This window comes from Ambystoma mexicanum, chromosome 10 (genome assembly GCF_040938575.1).
Source record: "Ambystoma mexicanum isolate Mex_15411 chromosome 10, UKY_AmexF1_1, whole genome shotgun sequence".
NCBI lineage: Eukaryota > Metazoa > Chordata > Amphibia > Caudata > Ambystomatidae > Ambystoma > Ambystoma mexicanum.
Window position 1 is genome coordinate 1474214320 of NC_090932.1, and position 26434 is coordinate 1474240753.

A 26434-nucleotide genomic window follows, 5' to 3' on the forward strand; every position below is an offset into this window, starting at 1 on the left:
TACCATTTTCTAGATGTTACCACCTTATTGCCAGGTGGTACCCTTATGGCAGTGCCTGACAAATTCCATTCCCATGTGTATTCAAAAGCCCTAACTGTTGCCTTTGCCGGTGAGTGTTGGTTTTAGTTTATCTCCCTAAGTGAAAGTATATATGTCCTGATGTGGGAGGCTTGTTTGCAATGCCTAGGGACTCAAACTGCACCTCACTAAGTTGGTCCAACAAGAACCTACCTGAACGTATCAAGGTTAGGATGACAAGTATGGACCAACTTCAGATCATCTTCTCATGCATACTTACCAGTGGGGTTCTGATCTAAATAGTATGCATCTTTGTCTGTGTGGAAGCCTAACCTGCTTGGCCAGAACATTCTATGAAATGGGCAGATTAGCAGTGCCTCAATAACATCATAATATTGGAATAGCAATGAAAAATGTTTATATGCAAACTGAATACATCATTTGTATTGTGGGTCTTGTTTGAAAAGTATGATATGACTGCAGTCAGAGGTGGATTTAACAGTGGGACAATGGACAACTGCCCATGGGGCACCCTTACTCTGCATTTCTCCCCTCAGTCAGCCAGGGTTGCACAGGTGCTCCCAGTGAGGCCTTATCTTTTTAACATGTCTCAATTATTTAAAATAAGAAGTGATTAGTGATAGGAAAAGGTACTTTAAAAAAATTATATACACTTTTAATAAGCTATTTAAGTGTGATTGTTGGGTGATTAGAAATGATGGGGGAACAGAACAAAATGTGTCGAACAATGACTTTGTTATGCATTTCATTTCACTTTGTGTCCGTATGGAATTAAGTTCTCATTAATTAGCATTCTGGACCTTGTAGGCTTCCAATCAGGACAGGGAGAATAAAACTACAATCAAATAATTTTACTGCCACTTTTTTCACTCCACAGGACTTGGAAAATTGCCACCTGTGATTGTAGCTTTATTGGTAAAAGCAAGCAGTTTCCAAATCGTTAATTGTGGGAGAGATTTACACTTTTCCAGACGCATCGTGTAAAAGTGAAGGAAAAAGGCGTTTTTGCTATGGTTTGCTATTTACTTTTCCAGTACTTTGTGGAAACAATTCAACTTGTCTGTAAGGGCCCTTTTTCAAAAAAGTGCAAAGAGGAGCATTCCCCTCTATGCAATTTCGGATTCAAAACTAAATTTCCCCAATACTCTTTCATCAACCCGATTCTACAATGATTAACACACTGTCGGGTTGTTGTATCATGTGACTTGTGCATTTTTAAAGTAATCTGTATACAAATGATTATTATTATATTTGATTGTTTATGGTTTATTACACACCTTTACAAAAGAAGTTAGCAAAGTATGAAAAAACTAAATAAATGGAGAAAAAAAGTAAAGAGAAAAATCAAACACAGAAACTTACAATAACAATATTTAAATTTCATGGCTTTCAATCATTGGTATAAAAGTATGCGTTTCATAACAATTGAAAATCTTTTTCTATAAAGCATCCCATTCACTTAAAGTTTCTTTTATATACAGAGTAGCAGCTATGATAAGCAAGGTATAAATACAATTTCAAATTCTGTACAAAAAGTGGCGTGTGTGCAAAGACTCAGAATTGTAATATTTTAGGTATTTAAAACCAAACTTCAATACATATTTGTACCAACTTGAGCAGGGAAGATGTGTGGTCAAGCCCCTAAATTTCAGGTTAGGCTCAAAGTCTGGCTTTACCACTTAACCAAAGTGTGTAATGCTGGGCAAATCATTTAATCTCAATGTGTGGGGTTTCCTACCAAAATCAGGACCCGCTAGAAGTGATTCAGTTTGCAGTATGGTTTACTACATGGGCAGCGCAGGGGTCAGGGCCAGCCAAGGAGACATACACACAACTTTCTTTGGAAAATATAAAGCCACATTTATTGATCAAAATTGTGACATTCAATACCAAATTAAACATGTCAAAAAGGAAGTCATCATGGACAATTGCATATTATAAACAGTATGCACCAGACAATGATGTATAGGGCGTGATGGGGGAGCCGCTACTCCTCTTTCCTGACACATCCAACCAGGAGTGATGCCAGGGGGTCGGAAACCCCTCAAGCTGCATTGCCTCCTTCCTGACCTGATCCCACTCTCACCTGCATGCTAGCACTCCCACACACCTTCAAATAAAATAATTAGCTGAAATATTGCAAGAAAAATACAATGTTGTGCTTCAAAATGTCATTTGTAAGAAACAAAATATCCTATTCCTTGCTTCAATATTTATCGAGGAGGAGGAGGAGGGGGGGGGGGCTGTCTTTCACAACAAAAAGGCTGGACCAGAAGCCCCTCCTATGTTGCCTCCTGGGAGTAGCCACAGTATTCAGGGAAGTATTGTTGAGCGCACACTATCTTAGATGGAATAAGGACTTGTGGCCTTGTTGCTGAGCCCCTGCAGAGAAGGAAGCGTCCCGGGAGGATAGCTCAGCGGCAACGTGCTCGCCTTTGAAACAAGACGACACAAAGCAACACAGGTTCGATCCCCGGGTCTAGTTTTAGAAACCTCTGGGTATTAAGCGCGTTATAAATGCACAACTAAGACATATTCCTGTAACAGCACCTCAATGCCCCCGGGCTGTGTGAGCGCTTTAAAAATGCAAATAAATAAATAAAATAAAATCATCCACGATTCACCCCAGCCAGGCCAAGAAGACATGGTGCGGGAACGGTGGGGTAGGTGGGAATGATAGTAAATTGGAATGGTTGTCAAGGGGAGCTGACGGAAGGTGACGGGGGTGATATTGCCACACAATTTTTCTGCTTCTCTTTTGCTCTGTACTGTTTTTTATATCTAAATTATAGTATGTTGAAAAATGGTACCAAGCATGTGTCTTATGGCATGATTAATTGGGATTCACCTCTCAGACTCTTGTTAAGGGTTCTGCAGTATACAGCTTGCATTTGTCATGCTTTGGCAATAGTTTTCCTTATGGAGATGGGGGAGCGTATGGAAGATGAAATGAGTAGCCAATGGAAGATCAAAGTAGTGAGGGTACTACAAAGGAGCAAATGCAAGAAGAGAGCAGAAGACTGTGGAAGGGGTACTGGAGAGCCTGTGATTTTGGAAGTGGCGAGCAGGTAGAAGGCGAGAGCAGGTTTCCCATCTGATGGACACATTGAGTGAACCTGGGTAAATCACCTCATGTCAGCAAACCCTGGTGAGGTGAACAGGCTGTTTCCAGCCAGTCATACCCCTAAATCTACAGCTCCAGTAGTAGAAAAAGACAATTTAAAAAACAGGTAACGTTTGTTGCGCTCATGACAGCGATTAACCACTCCCACAATAAGCTCGACACCCATGCTTCACCTACCGGGACCATCTGTCAGCCTTGCACAAGAATCCATTTGCCTTAAATCTGCCAGGGAGTGCAATCCTAACCAGCATCTTTATCGGACATTCAAGTAGTCTTGCGGGTAAATGTGTCAACCCTGGTCCTAACAACCTGGATTTGAATGCAGGCTTCTGCACCTTATAAAGCAGTCTAACAGACTAAACCAAATTGAGGGCAAACTGATTTTTCAGATCCAGGAAGACATTTTTTGTTGGTTCACGGATCTGAGAAAAGCTGGGCCCACTTGATCACAAACCTGGCCCACCCAGATACAAATTCCTGGAGCCGGTCCTGCCTGATGCTGTGTACATTTTGAACTGGTTACTGTCGCAACAATGAAAAAGCCATTGTCGCAGATACCTTGCAGTATCATTGACTGATGTATGTTACTGTAGAGCATGACTGTGCATGGGCCAAAAGATGTGAGCCTTGGTGAAAATGCTGCAGCCCTGTCCTTGCACAAAGTGTGTGTGTGTCTGTGTGTGTGTGGGTGCGCGTGCCCCCTCCTGCGGAATAGCCCAGTGCCACTGGGTCGGAGCTTGTGGGAGACCAACAGTCCTTTACTCTGGTAATGTCATTTTGTTTCTGTTGTACAAATTGCACATACTACAATCTGACACGGATGTCCTGAGGAATATGGAACCTGAGATGCTAGGCAAATTGAATGCGATTTAATCTTGCTCTGTGGTGTAGCGAGATTTGGCAATGCTATGCTAACTGGACACATTGGAATCTGGCTGTACCATTGTTACTGGCAGAACTGTATGTTGTCGGCAGCAGCAACTTGTCTAACGCCATCATTGGCATTGAATGCATGGTACTGGCAGTACCATTGGGTCACTGTAGACCACATCATGATGCCCGCTGGAATGTGTAAGCAGATCTATCAATTTGGTGTCATTCCCTTGTCTTACTGGGCATCACTCTGTCATATGGGCAGTAGCCTGATGATATTGACGGATCACTGTCACATTAAATAGTGCCGCAGGAAGTTGAGTAGCACTCTTGAGATTATTGGCTGAAGCTGGGATTGTTTGTGGAGCATTTGCATGGTACTTGCAGCACAATGACATGTGATGGCAGCTCCCTGATATTATTGGCCGCTCCAGGGCACCACAGTGCCATGTGGAGAGGTGCTGTGTGCAGCACTATCCTATGTTACTCCTCTGACGTATCAAGCATTATTGTGTCAAATTGTGGAGCGCTGAAATATATAATTAAGACCAGGGTATGATATCTGGCAGCACATTGGGCCTTATTACAAGTCTAACCGCCCGGTAACTGTGGTACTGGTAAGCTTGCCAGTACTGTAGTTACCAGACCGGCAGACTAAGAGTTCTGCTCGCGGGTGCCTTTTGGCCATACCGGCTCCCACGAGTAGAGCATGTCTGATGCATTGGCACCATTCACGAATGGTGCCGGTGCATCCGGCTTCCCCATTCCCATTGAGCCCTATTGGGCTCAAATGGGAATGGGGAAGAATATTTTCCGGGACCCAGGAATGGGCGATTATCGGGTCCGGCAAGGCCGTAATGACCCGGTAATTGCCCATTCCTGGCTGCCGGGGGAAAAAAATGATACCAGCGGCAACCGTGCCTGTATTACAGGCACAGCTACAGCCAGGATCATAATGACCCCCCATTGTCACATTGGGTCCCCTGATTCCTATGAAATATCATTGCTATATTTGTCAGCATATTTCCATATTGTGCATCCCTGTCAAATTGGGCAGCAGAGTCAGACTGAACAGTGCCATCATATTTGAGAAGAGGCCTAGCATGAGATGCAACCATCCCAAGTTTTGTTTTCTCTGCTTGTCGTTTTACCAAACACTGTGTGTGTGTGTGTGTGTGTGTGTGTGTGTGTGTGTGTGTGTAAATCTCAAGTGTTATGATGGTGTTCTGCTGAGACACAATGCATACGATGGAAGCTACTCAAGCATGGGTGCTTTGATCAATATCTTGGTGTCCTAGGGGTCTCCCCCGCCCAACCTTCTTTTGAACCATGGCACATACATTTCTGTCTTCAACATGGCATTGTTTCTGAGGTTGCCTGTGTATTTATTTTAATTTATCGGATCAGGTGATGTGAGCAGGCCTATTTAAAAAGAAAATTACACTTATCCTACATTTTCGAATCAGTGGATCGTTATTTCTAGTAAATCTAAAGCTATTACTTTTCTTTAATACTCAGAAGCCTACTTTTAACTGGAATTTGTTTCAACATTTGTAAGAAGTCGACCATTTAATCCTTCTGGGATATCCCATCTATTCTTCGATGCCGGAAAATCCTGTACATCGACTTAAACATTAATTTCAAGTTGCAGGCTACTAGCCAGCCTTATTTAATACTTAAAAGGAATCGGCTTAACCTTCTTTGTGGAGGACTTTTTTTGGTGGTGCTTTTTTGCTTGCATAAGAATAAAATGGTTACATTTTTGATCTACAGTTTGAGATTTAAATTTCGGAAATTGGAGCTGGCTCACTATTTCGGAGGATTCTATCTGAAAGATGCTTTTAGGCCTTCTGTGCTCATTGGTGGTGGGTTTGAGATCTCCAGTTACCTCAGTAAAGTGGGGGGAAGATCTTGCTTTATATTAAAATTAAGAAGTCAGAAGGCCTCACCTTGTACATTGATTAATCAGATATATTAGGATATTCACTCCTCTTCCATTGCATCTTTCAGGAAGCATTAGGTTTATCATTAGAAGCCTGCATGAGATTATCAAGCAAGAAATTATGTGAATCGGGTTCCACAACCACATACATCTTTCATAATTGTTCCCTGTAGACAGATTATACTGGCATTCTCCCAAAGCTGGTCTTTGTTCAGCCGTTGTAAGGCGTGTCCAAAAATGAGCTAAAAAACATGGCGCTGGTGTGCAGCCATTTTGGACAATCTCTTCAAAACCGCAATGAAAGTCTACATTTCTGTGGGCTCAGTTAGCAGGCATGAATCCTGCCACAGCTGCAATATTATATTTTGAAGCAGATGAGCTCACTATGGAGGATAGCTGGTGTATTGTTCAAATCAAGGACGAAGCAAGAAGGGAGTCAGTTGTGCAGGTGCAGTGATAAGGTGTGCTGGAAATGAACACGCAGGAGAAAAACTGGCTTTTTCCACTACTCACTGGATTTTTCAGCTTCATGCTACCCATGCTTGCTGTCTGTCCTTCGGCCGGGGACAGTTGGCAACCTGAGGTGGCCAGGGATTTTTTTCCCCATAAGAGAAGAGGGATCCTGGTGGTAGAGAGAAAATTGGAACCTTGGGTGATGAAGTCTTCTTGAGAGGGAGGACTCTCCACTCCAGACCACGTTAACACGTGTGATCTCTCTGCCCACCTGCCTTGGGATTGGGTAGTGCCATAGTGGCTGAGATGAAGTTTACACCTTTAACTACTCTAACGGTGATGTGAATTTTATTCATATCTATCCTTGTTTGTGCGTTATGTATAACCAATTTTTATTTACTCCCAGAGTCGTTTGTATGCTCATGTCTTGTATGAATAAAGGGCCTGTAAAAAGATGATTATATTTCAATTTATTGGTCTAAGTCTGTTATAGCCTCCCTGAGTCCAAGAACTTTTAGTCTGTGTAATAAGGTAAGTGGTTCTAGGGTCATTACACGGGACAGGAAAGCAAAACAACCGTGTGTACAGAAATTCCAATATACAGATCAGGATGCACTTTTTATGCATTTATGCTGAATTTTGATGACTACACGAGAGTCTGAGGCCCAGAGAGCAGGCTGAGCCAACCCTTTATAAGCTGCAATCCTTTAAAGAGTGGTATATTGAATGCCATTGTATATTCAGGATGAGGAAAATTTCACGAGTAACTTTTTTGGCGATATCAAATGACCTCCGCGACCAAGGTCTCATTCGGTTTGAAAACGTGTCGCAATGGTTGTGAATCACATGGAGACATAGAGTTCCTCTACTCCGTTGGAAAGAAAGTCATCAGATAGTGTTTCTTTCAAACCACTATTTGCGCCACAGGTGTATCGATGGCATACGTCAATAAATCCAAACGACTGAGTATATCGTGATCAAAAGTTCTTTCATTCTTGGCCCTATATGATAACACGTGTTTCAGAAACTTTCTGTGCCTTTCTCAAATCAGGGCATATCTATTCATAACAATTTCAGAAACAAATTAACATTTGTGAAAGAATGTCGTACTCTATGTAAAAGTAAAAATTATGTCATGTTACATACCTGATTTGAGAAAGGCACAGAAAATTGCCGAAACACGTGTTCTCATAAAGGGCCAAGAATTAAAGAAATTTTGATCACGATATTCAGGATGGCCATAGACCTTTTTGAATATTTTGTGCAGACATTGTCCAGCAAGACTTTCTGGAACCGCATGATTTCGGGATGACAAATCTCGGGATTTCTTGTGTTGACCCAATTCCCCTGTAGATATATCACCATTTTGAAAGATTGTTCTTATGGTGATAGTTTTGTTTTTTAAGTAAACGTCAGTTTGTTATTGTTCCACACTGTGTATTTATTTGATATAAAATGTTTACACTGTGAAAATGATTATTAAAATTATAGCACAATAAATAAACTAAATCTACATTTGTGTTCTGGGTTGCTGGTCTCCTTGTCTGTGAGAAAGCTGGACTTCCCTTTTCCACACAGATCCCAACGTTAAGCCAACATCTAGCTGCATACAGAGAGTTACAGTTGTTCACAATACTTCCAAAGCAGAGGCTGTGTGGCGTGCACTCCTGGATTAAGCATGGGGTGGCACCAGCTAGTATTTAAGTTGTCATTGAGGATCGTAGAGATCTGGGATTCATTCCTCGTTTTCCCTTCTTGACAATGCTGTGGATTCCTGAGCTCAGTGACACACTTCTCATAGCAAGCAAATTGGAGAGGGCTGTGAGGGGTCAGAAATGTGAAGTCGGCAACTTTGTGAAGATTTTTCAAAAGATGCCATTTCTTTTAACTCAAAAGGTGGGATACTATCCTTAGCCTGACAAGGATTTCCCTGCCTAAAATAACCTAAAAGAAACACGAGCAAAGGATATCTGTCCCTCATACTTATACGGTTCAAAGGCAACACAAATATAACAGTTAATTTAACAATATGGTAAGTGTCTCATCATGATCTGGGTGAATTTCCCCTCTCCAGATTCAAACCGGATTCTGTTTCACAGTTCCAAAAGAAATCCTGTTCTAAGCACAAAAGTTCCAACACAGTTCTTTGTGGCTCTAATTTGCCAACACAATGTTCCAACACTTCGGAATTGTTCAACAAACATTCTTTCTCTTCCACTTGGAATAATACAACTCAAAACAATTTTCTTTTCATAAACCAAGAATATTTTATCAGGAATTCTTTGTCAGGATGCTGCTGCAACAACCTTTTAGTTGTAAGGATATGGAACACTTCTGCAGCAGCTTTTTTTTACACAATTATTATTTCAGCAATGAAAGTTTGTCAAGATAATTTATCAAAAGCACTTCATCAACTTCCACCTGGTTTACTTCCATCCCCGGCCTACTAATTCAATCACACCTGGTTTACTACCATGCCAGGCCTACTACTTCAGAGTTCGCTGTTCAGGTATACTCCCCTGCCCGAACAGTAATTAACAAACAAGTGCCTCTATGGCTAAGGTCCGCTCACCACAACTTTGTAGTGCTTCTTACTTTATAACATCGAGCTGCTTTAAACAACTCTTCGGGGAAGGCAAGATTCACATTGGTGCTCTTTAGTACACTTTTTTTCATTTCCAAAAGTTATGCTCCTCTCCTTCTGAACAGCCTTTACCAGGAGGGCAGCCTTCTTGCCCCTTTTGTTCCCCCACTTCCTTATTAACCAAACACTGACATTATGGTTTTATTCTGCTTCTTCCTTGACTTTGGTAATGTGAGTTTATATCCGCTTTTGGTCTGGACTTCTTCACAGATGGGCAATACATTTTACAACCGTTGGGACTTTCAATTGTCCCCTTCTGACTTTGGCAAAGTCAGTTTGTTCAAAAAGTCCATGGTTTTATTTTATTTTGGCTTGAATAATGGTTGATTGTATTCAGTTTTAGAACTATTGCCTGGTCTTGTTGCTGGGTTTTAAATAAACTCAAATTCTTAGTCACAGTCATTTGATCTTCTATATATAAGGTTTACTGTGTTTTCTGCTAGTTCGGTATTCATAATTGCCTTCAGTCTTATGTTCACTCATACGCAATTGCTTTTCAATCTGAAAACACCTGCACTGAGCGTGCGAGCGGTCACAGAGCGCTCCGGTGTTACAATCACTTGTTGAAGTCACTGGGTAAGGCTTGTGTGTCTGTTTCCCTCCGTGCTCACAGGTTCTTCTCTTTGGCAGCTTCTTGTGAACTGGTAATCTGCTAGTTTCAGTCTGCTGCTGCCAGTGCCCATTGCACACAGAGCTTCCTTTGCTGCAGAGGCTCTCCGGTTGGGTTAAAATTGTGCATTTTCAGCATACTTTCTGTGAATAATTGGTAAAAATACCCTGTATGTGCAGGGCTGGGCAAAAGCGCCCCCTCACACATTCAGGCCTGCAGTACCCCCACCCTGCATCCCAAAGGGCCATGCAGGGCTGGGAAAGCGAAATGCCCCGGCCTTGCATGGCTCATTTGGGCATGCGCCGGGCACTGCTGAACTGCACGTTTCCCTTTGGCAGTTCAGTTAGTCATCTCAGGAGTGCCCCCTTAGCTACTTGCTGTAAATTGGGGAGCGCTAAGTGTTTTCCTTGGGATGTGTGATGAATCCTCTGGAGTCATCACTGATCCCCAGTATAAAGTCTCCTCCCATGAGGCCAGGGGAAGGCAGACACTATTTGACCGTGACCCTGTGGGTGGTATTGGATCACACGGCAGGAAATAGCTGTCGGTGGGGGGAGGTGAATCCAGCAGGAGAGATGTGGTGTTCTTCCCTTTCCTGTAAAGAGAAACCCCTGATTCCAGAGTTTCTGATGGTGTTGTCATTGATCAAAACCCTTTAATTGTAAAGACCTGAAACCTACTTCTGTCAAACATTGGTCACTGCTAAAGTGAACATTGAAGTGCAGTGGGCTAATGGGAACATTCCACAGATGCAAAGGTGGCCAGAGGGCCTAGACAGACAAACCCCTGTGGTTAAACATATATGCATGTTGTTATGCTTAGACCTGATTAAACAAGTCAAAAACGTAATGTAATCAAATTATATTAAATATTTTAGATAATGTAAATAATATATTCAAATCACGTTAAGTGTTCTTTCTTTAATAACGTATTGTAAAAAAAAAAATACTCATTGCATTTTCTATAGATGGTAAATATCTAGTTCATTCATACATATGATATCTATCGTATGTATTATTCTCATTTAGAGAATCACAGCAAACTGCCTTGACTGAGCAGTGTCTTCCCAGAAGATAATATATAAAAATCCTTTAAGGCCTGCAGGACCACGATAACATTTAAGTTGATGGGGAGTGATATTATGGTGACCCACAAGTCTTGTGTGACCCTGAACCTGTATCAGTCACTACCTATAACAACGGAAGTTCCCATAGTGCTCTTTGACTGTAGCTTCGACAACTCTGCACACAGTCATTATTTATTTGATCAATTATATCATGTTCAATTGCTTGATGCTATATTCAGTAAGAGCCCAGAGCACTTTTTCTGATTATTTTAGTTCCCCAGTTCTTACTGGGGTTTTATTTGTTGACTTAACCTACTGTTTGTGGAAAGACCAAGGTATTTCAAATAGGCATTCTCTGAGGCAGCTCCAAGACTGTGGAATTTTCCGGCTCTTTTCACAGCACGGGTCTGCTAACTTTGGCTGTCCGTATATTTTTGGCTCTCCAGATTTATTGGACTACAATTCATATCAGCCCTAGGCAGTCTAATCGATGGTGAGCGACCATGGGAGCCATTGTACAAAACATCTGGAGCGATGCAGGTTGCAGCCCCCTTCTTTATGGCTTGCACCTTCTGCCCTTCGTATTCGGGTGGAATTAAAGACTTTGCGCTTAGACACATTTGAGTATAGTAAATAGTGGGGTACGGGACTAGGGCCCAAGACACGACCTACCTTGGACACAACATTGTAGTATGCTTTTACATACATTGATATTGATATTTTAATTCTATCGTGCTCGTACACCAGTGTTTCAGAGCGCTACAAGGCAAGGGAGGGGAACAGGGGAGAACAAAACAGTGATCTTACTAGGCCCAGTGACACTGAGAACGTACAAGTGCCTGGGAGAGGGGGAGGGGAAAAGTGCATGGAAGGGGGGAGAAGTAGAAAGTGCGAAGCAGAGGAGAAACAGATAAATAACAATACATAAATAAAGGCAACAAATGGTGCAAGTTCTAGGTTTAAGGCAGCAGACTGGGTAGGTCTGATAAGTGCAGGAAGAAAAAGGGGGTGTTGTATGGGTACAGATACAGACCCCAGTGTAAGGGGTGGCCTGGAGGCAGTGCAGGAGGGTGGCAGGGTGAGCAGGTACCTGGGTCCGGAGGACAGGGGGTGGCCATGTGCACCGTGCCAAGAGAGAACAGATCAGCAGGGGAGATGGGGAGTGAAGGCAGAAGAAGAGGCAGGTCTTGAGGTGCTTCCGGAACCAGAGATGGTTCTCCTCAAGTTTTAGAGTGGCAGGGAAGCTGTTCCAGAGGGAGGGCCCCAGCCGAAGACATACATCTATCCCCAGCTCGTTTCTTTGAAAAACGACTGACCCTGAGGGAGTTGGAGGTAGAGGAGCGAAGAGCTCGAGAGAGGAGGTATTTGCGGAGGGATAGCTGAACAGTATTTTGAATCCAGGCCCCAGAAAGCCTTCTGGACAATGCAGAGGGTTTGGGATTTAATCCTTGCATCAACTGGGAACCAATGGAGAGATTTCAGAGCTGGAGAGATACGATCCCAGGGCTTGAGGCCAAGGAAAAGTCTTGCAGTCCTGTTCTGGTTAAGTTGCAGAGGGCGGAGAGTAAAGGCAGATAGATTTAGAAAGAGGCTGTTACAATAGTCCAAGCTAGAGAGAACCAGAGCTTTGGATACCATGAGCTTCTGGGGGGAAGGAGAGGAAAGACAGAGTACCTCTGAGGAGGTACAGTAGAACATTTTACTTTTTAGAGACTTCAGAGTTGTGGGCGGAGAAGAAACGGGTGGAGTCAAAGATGACCCGTGGTTCTTAGCCTCGCAGGTGAGGGTAGGAGGAGGGCCAAGGGAGGCCGGCCAGAAAGTGAGAGGAAAGGATGGTGAAGGTGTGCCGATGAGGAGGATCTCCTTCTTGCTGGCATTCAGACAAAGATCATTGGCGGCACACCAATCTTGAATGGCAGTTAGGCAATCGGAGATGAGAGAGGGAGAGGAGGTGGCAGAGGGCAGCCTGAAAATGAGTTGTGTCGTCAACGTAGAATTGGAAATTTGAGCAGAAAGTGGCAATGCAGTGAGCAAGAGTTGCCAGGTATTGGTTGAAAAGCCAGGCCGAGAGGTTAGACCCCTGGGGAACACCACAGGTAGAGAGGAAGATAGATGAAAGGAAGGACCCAAGTTGGACCCACATGATCCTGGAGCCACTTCAGTAAAATATGCTGCTCTACAGTAAGATTCTGATTGGACAGAAATTGAATTGTAACATCCCTGTCTGTGAATGTTCACACACTTTTGTAGCTTACTGTTTATTTGAATTTCTGTGTTATTCTAGGAATCCAAACTGGGCGATGTGTTCGCTATAACACCACTGTGAAAACCTGTGAAATCTTTGCCTGGTGTCCAGTGGAAAACGACTCCTATATACCAGAGTAAGGGATATCTCTCTCAAATATCTGTGCAGAAATTGAAGCTGTAGATGTGGATGTGGGAGGCAACCAATGCTTTATTTGTAAACATTGGTGGTGAAGAGCGAGTAGATGCTTAGGAGTAGCTCCCCAATGTTTCTGCCAGAACTGGGATGCAGCAAATTGTCTGAATTGCAGTATTGTTGTAATCAAAATATGCCAAGGATAACGGAACCAGACATTTCTATGATTCTTGAACTTGCTTTAAGTAGGCATCTGAATTCCCATTATTTTCTTTTCATTTGGCTTTTTCTTGATGTCTGCATTTTCTGGGAGGCAGAGGCCAGTTGTTCAAACGGTGATGGTCTATGAAGTGTGAACTTTGAATTATCATGACTTTGATGGTTAAAAAAAATTGTACTTTGTGTCCCAGTGTGAACATGTAATATTATTTCTTTTAGGCCTGCTGTCCTCAAAGATGCTGAAAACTTCACGGTTTTAGTGAAAAACAACATCTGGTATCCTAAGTTCAGTTTCACCAAGTAAGTTACACCGGCGCCACACTATTGCTAGTACCACCCTTCCTTTAAATTTGATAATGCTTTATTAACATGCCCCATAATCAGAAGTATCCTGTATGAGATCTGTACAAAAGCGCATCAGCCGTCAAATCATTGGGGCTAGATAACCCAATCATGTGGATTGTCCCTGATGTCCATTTCACGGTTCCCCAGTGGAACATAGTTGCCTGTTCTAGCTGTAGACTTGTAGCTCCATGATATCCAAGTGGCCCCATGCCGTGCATCGAAGCCAGACCTATCCTTTCCATAAACATCACTAGTTGGCATTTGAAGACCCTTGTTGGGTAAAAGTCAGGACTATAACATTAGATTAGACCGGGCCCGCTGGAATCCGTATTGTGCTCTTTCTGACTTCTCCTATTTCGATCTCTAAAAATCTACATATTTGGATCATATAAATGCTGCATTTGGGTTACTACAATATGGCAACTGATGGTGTTTCTTAAATTGAAAAAACAAACATTCAAAAGGTAACCATCATCTGTGTGCATAGTTACTTTAATAAAACCTAAACAGTGTACATAGTTTACACATTTCAGATTAAAGTGTACTGTTGCTACAGATCTTTTCAAACTGCTCTTTTCAAGGACTGACTGCTTCCTTGGTTACTTTTCTTTTAACCAAAACCTTAAATTAGTCTGTCTGCCTTATAACATATGTCGGCCAACACATGTTTCACAATAAAAGTCCAACTCGTATTAAGGACCTTTAGTGAGCTTCTTCAAGGCTTTACATTATTTAAATCATTGACTAAATACCTCCCATTATTCGACAACAAAATCAGTTACCATTAAATACATCATTTTAATCAATAAACAAAATCACCCATGACGTAATTTACAGAAAATGTTGTTCGAAAAGAAAAAGAAAATTGCAATTCGTCAGTGCCAAATATCTCAACATTCATAACTTCTTAATTACTCTTTTCAATTCACAAGTATGTTTATAGTAACCATGTACACATTTTCTCCTGGTGCACATGTAGCAAATGTTAGGTCTCATAACTTTAAAAAAATCTTTTCAATATGACTATACAACATACCTAATGAGACTGTATCTTAGAGGTAGGTGTTTGCATTAATTTCTCCATTTGTTCTTAATACCTATTTAATTACAGCTACCGTTGGAGGTATAGGGGAGGAATGGTATCACAAGCAGAGACTGACACAACGGGTACAATTTGTAAAACCTTTATTTAAATGGTTGGGATTGGGAAAACTCCTATTCTGTCCTATAACTAAGATGGGAGTATTCTTGACCATCAAATAATAAATAACGTAGTCCTAGTGGAGTCTGTCAAATCAAAATGGCCTATGCTAACAATAACCTAATGCCTGCCCTAACTTTTTGTAAAAAAAGTGTGAAAAGGAAAAATGTCTTCGAAAGGAAAAATCAGTGTTCAAATGATAATGTGGATGAACCAGCTCTCCTCCCCACGTGGCCTCACAGAGTAAAGCGATTCTTGCAGGCAGGATGACGCACTCTTGCTCGGTTTTCAACACAATATATATAGTCAAAAAAGCTGTGGATCGAGGCCCATCTAGCCTTCCACGCTCGAGACTCTTTCTTCCATAATTATGTCTTATCCAAAATGTTACCAAAAGATCCCCCTCTGCCGGGCTCAAACCTTTCACTAAACAGTTCTTTTAGATTTCCCTCTGTGAGCTCTGATCTCCTATGATAAAGTTCAACGCATGTTGCAAGGGGGGGCTAGTGACTCCCTTCCCCAAGCTTATTTTACTTTTGGTCTCCCATCAGGATCGGATCCCTTTCAGATGTTGAAGACTTTCAAAAATGAGTGGCTTATTTGTCAGACCACTGCAGAACCCCTTCGACTCAAAGTTCACTGTGTTACTTTCAATCTTCCCTTCTCTAGAAATTAATATTCTTCCTTTTTACTTTTACTGTTCATTTGCTTTCTCACTTTAAACAAAGTACATTTCACTGAGACTTTCGAGTGGGTTACCTCCTATCACCGGACCACTCCGTTACTTAGTATCACTGATTTCCCAGCTGTTCTTTACATCACAGTTCATTACAGGTCTGCCTTTCTGTGAGTTTGATCCACGCGCGTGCAGCCTTCACTTGTGGTATAATGTTGCTAACTTTGCTCACTTTAACACACACCAGTCTCTCAGGTTTCTTGCCAACTCACCGGTTGTGTGCATTTCTTTTTTGTTTTGCATTTTCCGCTTTTACAGTCAAGGTTAGTATCACAGGCTTGACCTCACCTTCCCAAATCTGCTGTTCACCTGAGAGGGTCCCTGGCATCCTTGAAACCCATTGCAATCTTCACTTGTGGGGTCTGGATTTCTCCACAAGTCTTTTGCGGCCTGCCGGAGGCAATGACCACCAATAGGGAAGACTTGGAGTTTTCGGCCTGCTGCTCTTGTCCCTTGGTCTGTTGCTCTGCTCCAGTAGGTGTGCCTTCATTCTGTAGGTTTTGCTCGTTCTCGTGTTCCCCTGTGCTCAGCGTCTGTCTTTGGTTTCTACCTTTCATTCATGTGAAGAGAGCTAATTGGTATCACGTGTATGCATTTAGGATTAAGTGCCTGAATGACCTGATTAGCGGGACATGGCCAGTCCGATGTATGCAAGTTATCCTCAGTCATCCTCTCCCTCGGCCCAGTGTTTGTGCACAAAGGGGATGAGGGAGTTGGGGTCTCGGAGCATCCTAAAACATAGGATGGGTTCGATAAACAAAATAAGGGTGAATACTGCGTCTCACCATTGGCTATCTCACACTCACTCCCCGAAGACCCCTCACCCAGGGGATCCTTCCGCACTGGTCCACCCCGAGGGTCTGGCTCCAAAGGCGATGGCCATGCCATGGTCACCTGAGAGCAAGATCCCTGGGGACTAACAAGTGAGACACCCTCTGGTTTCTCACAGAAGGAACAGTCTTATTGGTAAACATGGTATGGAGATCTACAAATGAATGATTAAAAACTCTACATAACCAAATGTTACTTGCCGTATTGCAAGAGCCATAGATGCAATCATATTGAACTGGGTAGGGGCACAACTTGAATAATGTTGTTGATTTGTCGAAGAGCAACATGAGATTCACTGTGAATTATGAGAAAAAACTGTTTCTAGATCTACAGATTGTCATACTAGACAACAAAATTGAAACCAAGACTGTTCACAAAAAAAAAGCTAATATTACATTTCTGATGACAGCAGGATGCAAGTAGGGTGTCATGAAATATAGGCAAATGGGGGGGAGTTTCTGGGAGCAAAAGAAATTTCTGTAAAAAAGATGCTTTGGATGAACTATGTCGAATCCTAACAGAATGATTCAAAGACGGGGGCTAGATGACTAACACATTTAGAAAACAAATGAAAGTTAGGATAAGTAATTTATTAAAATCAAAATCCAAACGGAAAACAAATCATGAAAATGGTAGGTCCATTACAAAGTATAGTGCACAGCGTAATTCAAGTGTACTAATTAATCAAAAAAATTGGGATATTTTTCGGCTGGATAAAGATCAACATACATTTATTTATAAACCTAAAATAGTGTTCAGAAAAGTGTTGCTGGTGCGCTTTACAAATCCAAATATATAAATAAATAATAAAAAGCGAATACTGATTACCCAATTCATGCATTGTATAAGTAAGATTGTCATTGATGGAATAATGTTGATGTAGAGAAATGTAGATGGGGAGCACAATCGGACCACTGAAGAACAGGATTTGCGGAAATGTATGAGCCATCAAAAGTGAAGCCATTTGACAACCACTAGCCCAACACTGCAACGGAACACAATAATAGTAATCTGGAAGAACTGCACTATTGTGGAATTGTTATGAATTCAAGCTTTGCAAGGGGAGGAGACCGGGAAAAACTACTGCGAAAGAAGCGCAAATAAACTTTTTTATTTTTGAAATATCACTGTATGATTAAATACAGATAATGAGTTAAATTCCCTTTTGTGATGAAACAATAACCTTATGAAAGTTACTAGTAATTATTATATGGTTGTATTGGTGTGAAGAGGCAATGCTCCTAGATTTTCAGAGCTTCCATTTCACACTAAAGCACGTTTAGCAATGGCAGTCTTCACGCTTTGATTCTGAAAAAATTGGCAAGTAACGAGATAATTGTTTTTTGTAATATGGGCACACATCAAAACCTGGAGTTTATAATTCAAGGTTACTAACATGAGATTTCATTTAATAATGAACAGCGATGTAACACCATAGACTACGAGAGACACACAAGCTATTTGGACATATGATCAATGAGGATCAGAGCAACCAGTGATCATTTCTACATTAAACTAATCTGGGTTTGTCCAATGGCTGGCTAATGAGATTTAATAAAAATATTAAGAAATTAGTGATGATTAAGTGGCCCTAGTTTATGTGGCAATAAATATATTTTAACATGGCTGACAGGGAATGAGCAGATAAGGAATAACTTGTCAATTTACAATATTTAAGAAATGTAATCAAACCACAACACAAAATGTTGGATGGCGGCAAATGAAACACGGTATCACACTTGGTGATCATGCTGCATTCATGCTTCAACAAGGAAATGTAAGAACTAGAAAATGCAACATTGCAAGAGATTGAATTATGGTATACAAAGGTAATCAAAACAATAGGACAGCTTACTCTCTACAATGATGCCATATGGTAATTTAATGGACACCAAGAGAAATTCATAAATACAACATATGCTGAAATCATGGTTGAGGGAGAAGAAGACTTTGTTTATAAAATATGACCCTATTGCATTTTGGAGAAAAAACATGTTGTAAGATGGCATACAGTTAGTACAACAACAGGAAGAATTATTTCCTCTTCAATGTTTAGAGTACTGAATAAATAATGCAAGATGGTACCCATAACAAATCGGCACATTATTTTGCACACGATTACCATGCCACATGTGCACATTCATGAGGAAACCTAAGAAATGGATACATTCATTCGTGAATTCTAAAAGATAAAATCGTGTATTACAGATGATTTGAAAACAAACAAAAAAATAGTTGATACTTTAAGATGATATGAGAGTGAAAATTCATAGACCTTTAAATCAATAGATAATTTGTAATGTGTAAGATAGATTTGAACTATGACCGAAGAGAAATTGTGGTTTCAGATAAAGACTCCTGGCCTTTATGTTGTCTGATTTTAATTTTCCGGTAAAACCTGGAACATGTGCATAATCTCTTTCTCTAAGGAAAGGGGTCAAGTACATTTGGAAATGAGGCAAGTAGCATGTGGTCATGTAGAGTTTTTGAATCATAGTTTGTAGATCGCCATACAATATTGCAAAACCTGACTGGGCTGTTCCTTGCAACAGTACACATAATTTACAAGGTGTTAAACATGTGCTGGGACTATTCTGCAGAAGCCTATTTCTAAGAACGTCTCATCAAGTATGTTGTGTAGTCCTATTGAGGAGAAGAGTTATGGGAGCTGACATTTGCAAGATGCGCACTGAAGAAAACTTTTATATTGTGTTACTTTAAAAAGTAATTGCCACTTGAATAGTTCTCCAGTAGTTATAAATGTTGGCATATTTGGCACTTTGACATGGACTAATTGTCATTTTTGTTATTTTTCCTTTCCGTCTAGGTTTCTGTTTATTTTTGTTTTGGGTGCTCCTGTTTACTGATTAAATTATGTGTTTAATGGTACTTTTGCTCTGGTATAATTGGAGATATTTAGTACATGGTTTAAATACATAAAGCCCTCCAGAATCTCACTAAAGCTCATTAATGAGTTCGACCTATGTTGTGAAACATGTGTTGGCTTAAACAGGTTATAAGGCACAAAGAGGATTTAATAAAAGGTTGTGTGTAATAGAATAGTAACTAAGGAAGCCAGACTGTCCTTGAAAAGGGTAGTTTATAAATTACCAATGTTACAAATCTTTTCAATCTGAAATTATGTGTACAATTTGTAAATTCGTTACTTATGATTAAACATTTGCTTAGTGCAAACATGGTGGTTACCTTTTAAAATGTGTGTGTTTCTCAATTTAAAAGTCAAGACTACCTGAAGGTGCCAAACATTGCATGGGGAATCTTGGCAGTTACGATTGTTTTCACAAGTGTCCTTCTTGGCGTTAAAACTGCCAACCGCGTCAAAATAATTACCCTACTCTTGTGAGGCCTCCAGGATACTAATCTTCTTGTGCTGCATTTTGGCAAGCCAGCCTGTTTGTTGTTCACAAATAAGAGACCTGCAGACTTCAGTCCATGAGCATGCCCCTCAACGGCAAGACCGTCCACTATTTCTGCCCTTCTCTTTCTACACTCCGGCACCACCGCTGCATTGCATCGTTGAATTGCCACATCTCACTTTTTGTACAACTCAACTGTAGTTGTCTTTACATCCAGCTAATATTTGAGAAGTGTTCCTGACAACTGGGTGCAATGTCTGAGCTGTAACATTACCCAATACACCTGTGTAAGGATACAGTAAAGAATGTGATCTTGTCTTGCCATCTCTTACAGGCGGAACATATTACCAAATATCACGGCAGCCTATCTTAAAAATTGCCAGTATAGTAGAACCATGGATCCTTTTTGTCCGATTTTTCGCCTTGGACAAATAGTGCAAGATGCCCAACAGGACTTCCAGGAGATGGCCATCCAGGTGGGTCTAATATGTATGTTTTTCTGCTTTCCAGTTATATCAAGATGTATCTGCTCAGTCATTTAAACAACTGATTACTTGTTTGAAGTATCCATAGAGAAGAGTTGGTACCAGTGTAAATGCTGATCTCCTTTCGTGTGATTCGGGCCATTTCCCAAGCTGCGAGCAGTGCTGGGAAGTGTTGCATTTCACAATAGAAAAGAGCCTAGAGGCAGCAGGGTTTTGCAGATGTTATATTTTCTATATTTTGACCATGACCTCTTTTATTTTTATTTTTGTAAACGGATAACTCAAATACGAAGCTCCATTGTTTTCGCAACCGTGGCCAGCCCACACATTGGTTTTCCATGTGAAAGTATATTCCACCAATATGTCCTGTTGAATGTGCAGAGGGAGGCATGAAATGTCTCATTCACTAGGCTATGTAATGCTCTTTGAGATTTGTATAGTGCCTACTGCAGTTGTTATGGCTATGAAGCCCTGTGGTGGATGAAGGCCCTTTGGGACACCATAGTCTGTGCAAACATGAAGATAAAAAGAGCATTGCATGCAAATAGTAATTAGACTTCGAGGACTATGAAATTATTAGCAGAGATGACTAGTTAAAAAACATTATAAAGAATCGTGCAGCACATTGTGTTCAGGCACAGAGATGACGGCTATGTCAGTGGCTGTGACTGCTCGACCGAATTCTTCATGGGACTCAGCTGTGGTCTATGGGTTGCAGCGCAAGGGGAAGAATGGGTATTCTAAAAAGTCTGTCAGCCCTTAGGGCAGCTGTCTACAGTTGAGGGCACCGCTATACTTTACATGCAGGACACATGCACACTGACTAACAGGCAGTTACATTCACGTTTATCGGATATGTCTAAGAGGCATGTCCTCTTGTCTGTACCATTGGGGTATTGTCTAAATGTTTTATATTGATGCAAACGCGATGGTGGTAATACATTGCCACCTATAGAGACAAATACTGTCTTGTCCTCAATGACATCGCCAATCCCCAAGGCTTCAATGCTTTAGAGAAAAAACGCTCAGACCTTGGTCCCTGAATATCCATTTTCCTGCCTGGAGGAGTCCTGTGCACCGTACCTCGCGTTAGTGGGAATTCTTGCTAGGCACTATTCTCCTGTTGTAATCGCCCATGCACCACCACAAGCCTGACACTAAACCACAAGCCCAGTGACAGCACAAAATCCACATACAAACTTGGCAGTCACATCCACAACCCATTGTAACGCACATCCACCCATCGGGTGGACCATCCGGTATACTCTAGACAAACACACAAATAGATGTCCTTAGGTCGTGAGGCATGGAATTGAGATGATCAGAATCTCACACTCTGCACTATGCATATTTGAACACATTCCTACTTGTACCTAGACAACATGTTTGGACATGTTGACATGTGGACGAAATGGTAGGATAAAGTACTAATCAGCATAGGATTCACATTTTCCACAGATGTTTTCATTTTACTAGTTGGGGCATAGTGGTGATTGTTGAACTTTATTTCTATTTATTTTGTTTAAAGCACGGACCTAGCTTGAGAACAGCGCAGTGCTGTACCTGTTGTGGAAGCCAGCGTTTGGGCTGGCATCTTTTAACAGTAGCGCAGTACTGTGAGGTGCTGTCTGCATCAGTCTGTGTGGCCATTGGAATGAGTCTTTGGTCAGGTGTTGTTAAAAGCCACGTTTTCAGAGATTTTCGAATTTGGAGGCATTCCGAGCTGATGCCGTCATTGAGTTTCAGAGGGTGGGTGCGTGACAAGAGAAAGATTGTTTGCGGGCCCTCTTTGCGGACAAGTTGTGACTTTAACAGGGTGGTTGATTTTGCTGCACGGGGAGTGTGTGCCACCAGAAATGTGGACCTTAACCGCCAGGCACACTGGTGTGCTACTCGTGTCTGCTTTGTAGACGATACCATCTGCCTTAAAGCAGAAGGTTGAATTTTTAGTATGCATCTAGTTTACAAATATGTAAATGATTATACATGGATTCTCAATTTGCAAATTATTTTTTATATTAATTTTTACCGCATAATTATTAACATAGCATTTGAGAAAAATTTGCATTTTGATTCATTGATACAAAGTTCTGTCCAACAAGCAATACTACACATCGCAACCTCTTATCTGGAACCTGGAGTGCATGTACAGAACTTATTCAGAACATACATACGATAATGTATCGAGGTGGCAGAAGCTTAGTTTCAAAAAGATCGAACAGTAGGGAAGCAAGAAAATAAGAGGGCATGCCATCCTCGCCAGACACGTCATCAGTTAGATTGCAGATAAGTACGAAAGTCACTCCATATGGACGACATTTAGCCGTGAACAATTGACAGAAATCAGTTTCTACTTTCCTTATTCGCAGAAGATCCATTAAGCAGCCTTCAGTGTTCAATGGGTTTTTCAGCATCCAATGAAATAGGTATGTCCGCTAACTATCAATAAAGGCCAGCCAAATAAACCTAGCCTTTCATTCAGCATTACTCTGAAAGTAATCCATGAAGGCATCCCATTGGTAGCAAAGGTATCTTTTGGTTAACAATCCAGCTCAATTTGTCAGTCACTTCATTTGATAACTTCTGTCCTGATCTGCATTCCCGGGCTCAGTAGGGAACACACAGCTGAAGCTTTCTTAGATCAAGTGCATTTGTCTCTTCTAGTCGGATCTAACTTGTGATTCCCTCTAGTGGTAAAATATATTCTCTGAACATATGTATAATGTAAAACAAGTCATTTAGGGGACAGAGAGATTATGCATCAGCAAACCTATTTGAATCTATTGGGCTTCAATATCCCATCATGTCAGTTTGCAAATTCTAACAAACCAGAGTTTTGCCCCATAGTTTGGTTTTGTACAAGTCTAAATCTGGAGGTCTACCTTTTTATCTCTAAACATGAAAGCACCGCCATCTAATCAATGGGTCCCCTTTTCAGAACATATGTAGAACTGGAAAAGAAGCTCGGCTTTGAAACTGTCCAAACCTTAAAGTGGGAATGGGTCCCAGTCAATCTCAATTACACTTCACTCTGGCTACCAAAATTAAATAATTTGCTGAACAGTAACCAGAGGTCCTGCCCTAGCCACTGAGAAGGCATTGACCATGGCAAGCTGTATTTTGGAGCAAAGTTTCCACTAACTGGTGGACACTGCGATGCTGTTGTATGAAAGATCGTTGCTGTCGATAATTGGATCACTGCAGGGATTTTAGGAATCCATCTTTCTTTGGAGAACCAGACAACAGTGCCCATTCTCACCACCTGTATGCAATACAATTGCATAATCTCTTACTAACAAAATTGGTAGTAGCACAATTATAAGAACACCAAACCTGTGGGGTTTTTTTAAGCTGTCATTTCTTCATTAAGCAATCCAGAGATACCAGTCTTTGAATTGACAAGAGGAACACATTTCTACCCTCACTAAAGAGGCGTTTGAGCAAATTAAAACACTGACCCTATACACTCGGCTGCGAACACCCATGAATACTAGGGAGTCTGGTTATATGGTAGCCCCATGCCAGGCAAACTTGTCGGGCCTTGTTAGAAACAAAAAAAGCTCTCTGTCAATTGAAACATGATTCTCTTCTGGCTAGACTTGTTGTATGTGAGAAAAATGAATGCCTTTCATAGATTATTATATCATGTTCCGTTGAAGTGAAGAAATTTCAAAACAAAACCTTCACTTTATGTGGAGGAAGATAACGTAATGCGGAGGGATTCTGTTGCGCAAGGACTAATACGGCTTAGCCTTCCAAGCGTCTGCGGACATTCCTAAACTGCATTGTACGTTTTCTAATTAAATAGATGTGCCTTGTATCTGGAAAATCTGGGGCGACTATGAAACGGGCAGTATCCTGCAGACCTTGGTAGGGAATAGCACAGACACACTTTTAAAATCCAAGCACTACCACTTAGGAAAAGTGCAGGCTTTGGTTAAGTGTGAAATGAAACATTGCCTGACCAAACCCATTTCCTTAATTGGGTTCACGCAGAGTTTGCTAACATTTCAAAACAGGAAGCCAGGAGATTTAGTGGTTGTGTAATGATTATAGAGATGTTTGCACTTTTGCCTTCTTCCACTGCCCATAGTCAATTTCATAATCGGTCAAAGTGATAGGCTGTCATTTCTATTCTATTCTATTCTAATGCATTTTTGTATAGCACCAACTAACCCGCCGGCCTCAGCGCGCTCAGACAGACAATACCGTTGAAAGGTCCACACCTACCCCTGTGGAATCCAAGGTGAGGTGATGGCAGCCTCTCGCATATTGATAACCATTGCGGCCATTCTAAATTTGAATTGGACCCGAGTGGGTGCAATCTGGTTATTTTGCAGTTGTATGCTGCACAGAGATGCCAACTAAGGGCTTCTATCTGAATATATTGAGAGTGAGGAAAGGTGGCAGCTCAGATCTGGTTGCTTGAGTATATACATGCCTGGGATGCCCCGGAGAAGAAACGGAGTTTTGGTAAATGTCAAGGAAAGGGCCAACTTGGTGTCTGGACTAATTGTCGCACAAGGCATCTTTTGCATTCTCTGGGTTGCCTTTGGCTGTGGGGCTTCTGAATGTGACGTTCCAGCTGCTGATACTCCATGGGTATAACATGCGTGTTCATGGTTTTCGAAAGGCACTCTGTAGGCCCGCGTTTTTATGGCGCGGGCCACATTGGCGCCGTGTGAACGCACAATGATTACTTTTTTTAATCCACGTTTTGGAGCCGTTCCATGAAGTGCCTTGAGTGTGACTTTGCTGAATACAGCGCTTGCCTCCTGCTCAAGGATATGCTCCTTTTCTGAACTCATAAAAACACCCTAAGCTTGGGTTGCTCTTCAGTCCATTTGTGACACCTTCAGACACTCTTTCCCCTCCCTAACCCCCCAACAGAGCTCACATTGCTTTGTTTTTTGCTATTCTGTTTTCCTACATGTGTTGGCCTACAAGGTGCTTTTGGCTAAAAAGCCAGGACTGGTTGAAGGGGACTCGCGCGCCCCTTGGGTGCTCTTGGCAGTGACGCAGAATATCCCCCTAGAACTAACCGCGCACTTCCTCTGGCTCTTTGAGGAGCGAGATTGTTGTGAACAATGGTTGACACTATTTGTGCGAAAAATAGCGTCTCCGTTTTTGGATGTGACACTAATTCACACACATCTGGGATGTGGTAGACCAGGCAGAGAAAAGCCTGTGCGAGGAATTATGTTGACACGTCAAGTTGCACGTTTAAAGTTTTTTTTCTTTATAATATGTATGTGCAGGAATCGTAGTTCATACGCTGATGTTTGAGGAAACCAATTTTAAAATATTGAGAATGGCAAGAATAGATGTTAAGGTCTTGAAAATTGGCAATTCCTTTTAACATTGATACAAGCATTGGCAAAACCAACGGTTTTGGATTTTTTTTTTGTGAAGTGATGGGAGTGACTGGCATTTTCTAGGCATTGCAGTACGGGTACTACCTGGTCACAAGATGGCAAAATGTGTTAGTACCTGAGCATGTGATGGCAGTGCCTGGAAAATGCCTATCTATAAGAGCCAAAACTGTTGGCTTTGCCAATGTTTGTTTTTCTTTTTTTAAAGGAATTCAGCACAAGGAACAGATGCAAGGGCAACCCTAACCCTGTGTAAATCAAGCGACCAAAGGCAAACTTTGTTAATGCATTTATATTGCACCAGGAGCTATTGTACAGCTTGGCAACTGCCACATTACCTTTCAGAAGACTTCTTAGAAATAACACTGGCATTCCCTTTGGAATCACAGCGCTAGCTCTGAGAACGGAGGGTGTTGAGGGGGAGTGTTTTGGCTGGCGAGGGGCAGGTAGTGGGTGTAAATGTCCTTGGGGGTCTATCATGGCCCTGATCAGTCGGTGGTTGGGTAAAAAGCCAAACCACCACAGGCAGTTTGTCCTTCCTTACATCTCATCTCTGTCCTATCTTCACTTCCCAAGCCAATGGTTTTGGCTTATTGGCAGCACCTGCATTGCCTCTTAATAGTCCATTTTGAAACTGTCATGGCTTCCTAAGGCGTTTTGCAGACTTGATCTCTGGGCTGCTGCATACAGTAATCCGAGGATCTACAGCGCTAGCACCCTGCCTGCAGTAAAGTGTG

At 41.7% G+C, this 26434-nt stretch overlaps 1 protein-coding gene across 3 annotated transcripts in view; it reads left to right on the forward strand.

Annotated features, from left to right (window-relative positions):
* Window positions 1-26434, forward strand: part of P2RX4 (purinergic receptor P2X 4) — a 310487-nt gene that overhangs the window by 196992 nt on the left and 87061 nt on the right. For all 3 annotated transcript variants that reach the window (XM_069619562.1, XM_069619563.1, XM_069619564.1), the window contains exons 5-7: window positions 13036-13132; window positions 13570-13650; window positions 20175-20316. In XM_069619562.1, the coding sequence (XP_069475663.1) occupies window positions 13036-13132; window positions 13570-13650; window positions 20175-20316 (320 nt within the window). The remainder of the gene's footprint in view (window positions 1-13035; window positions 13133-13569; window positions 13651-20174; window positions 20317-26434) is intronic.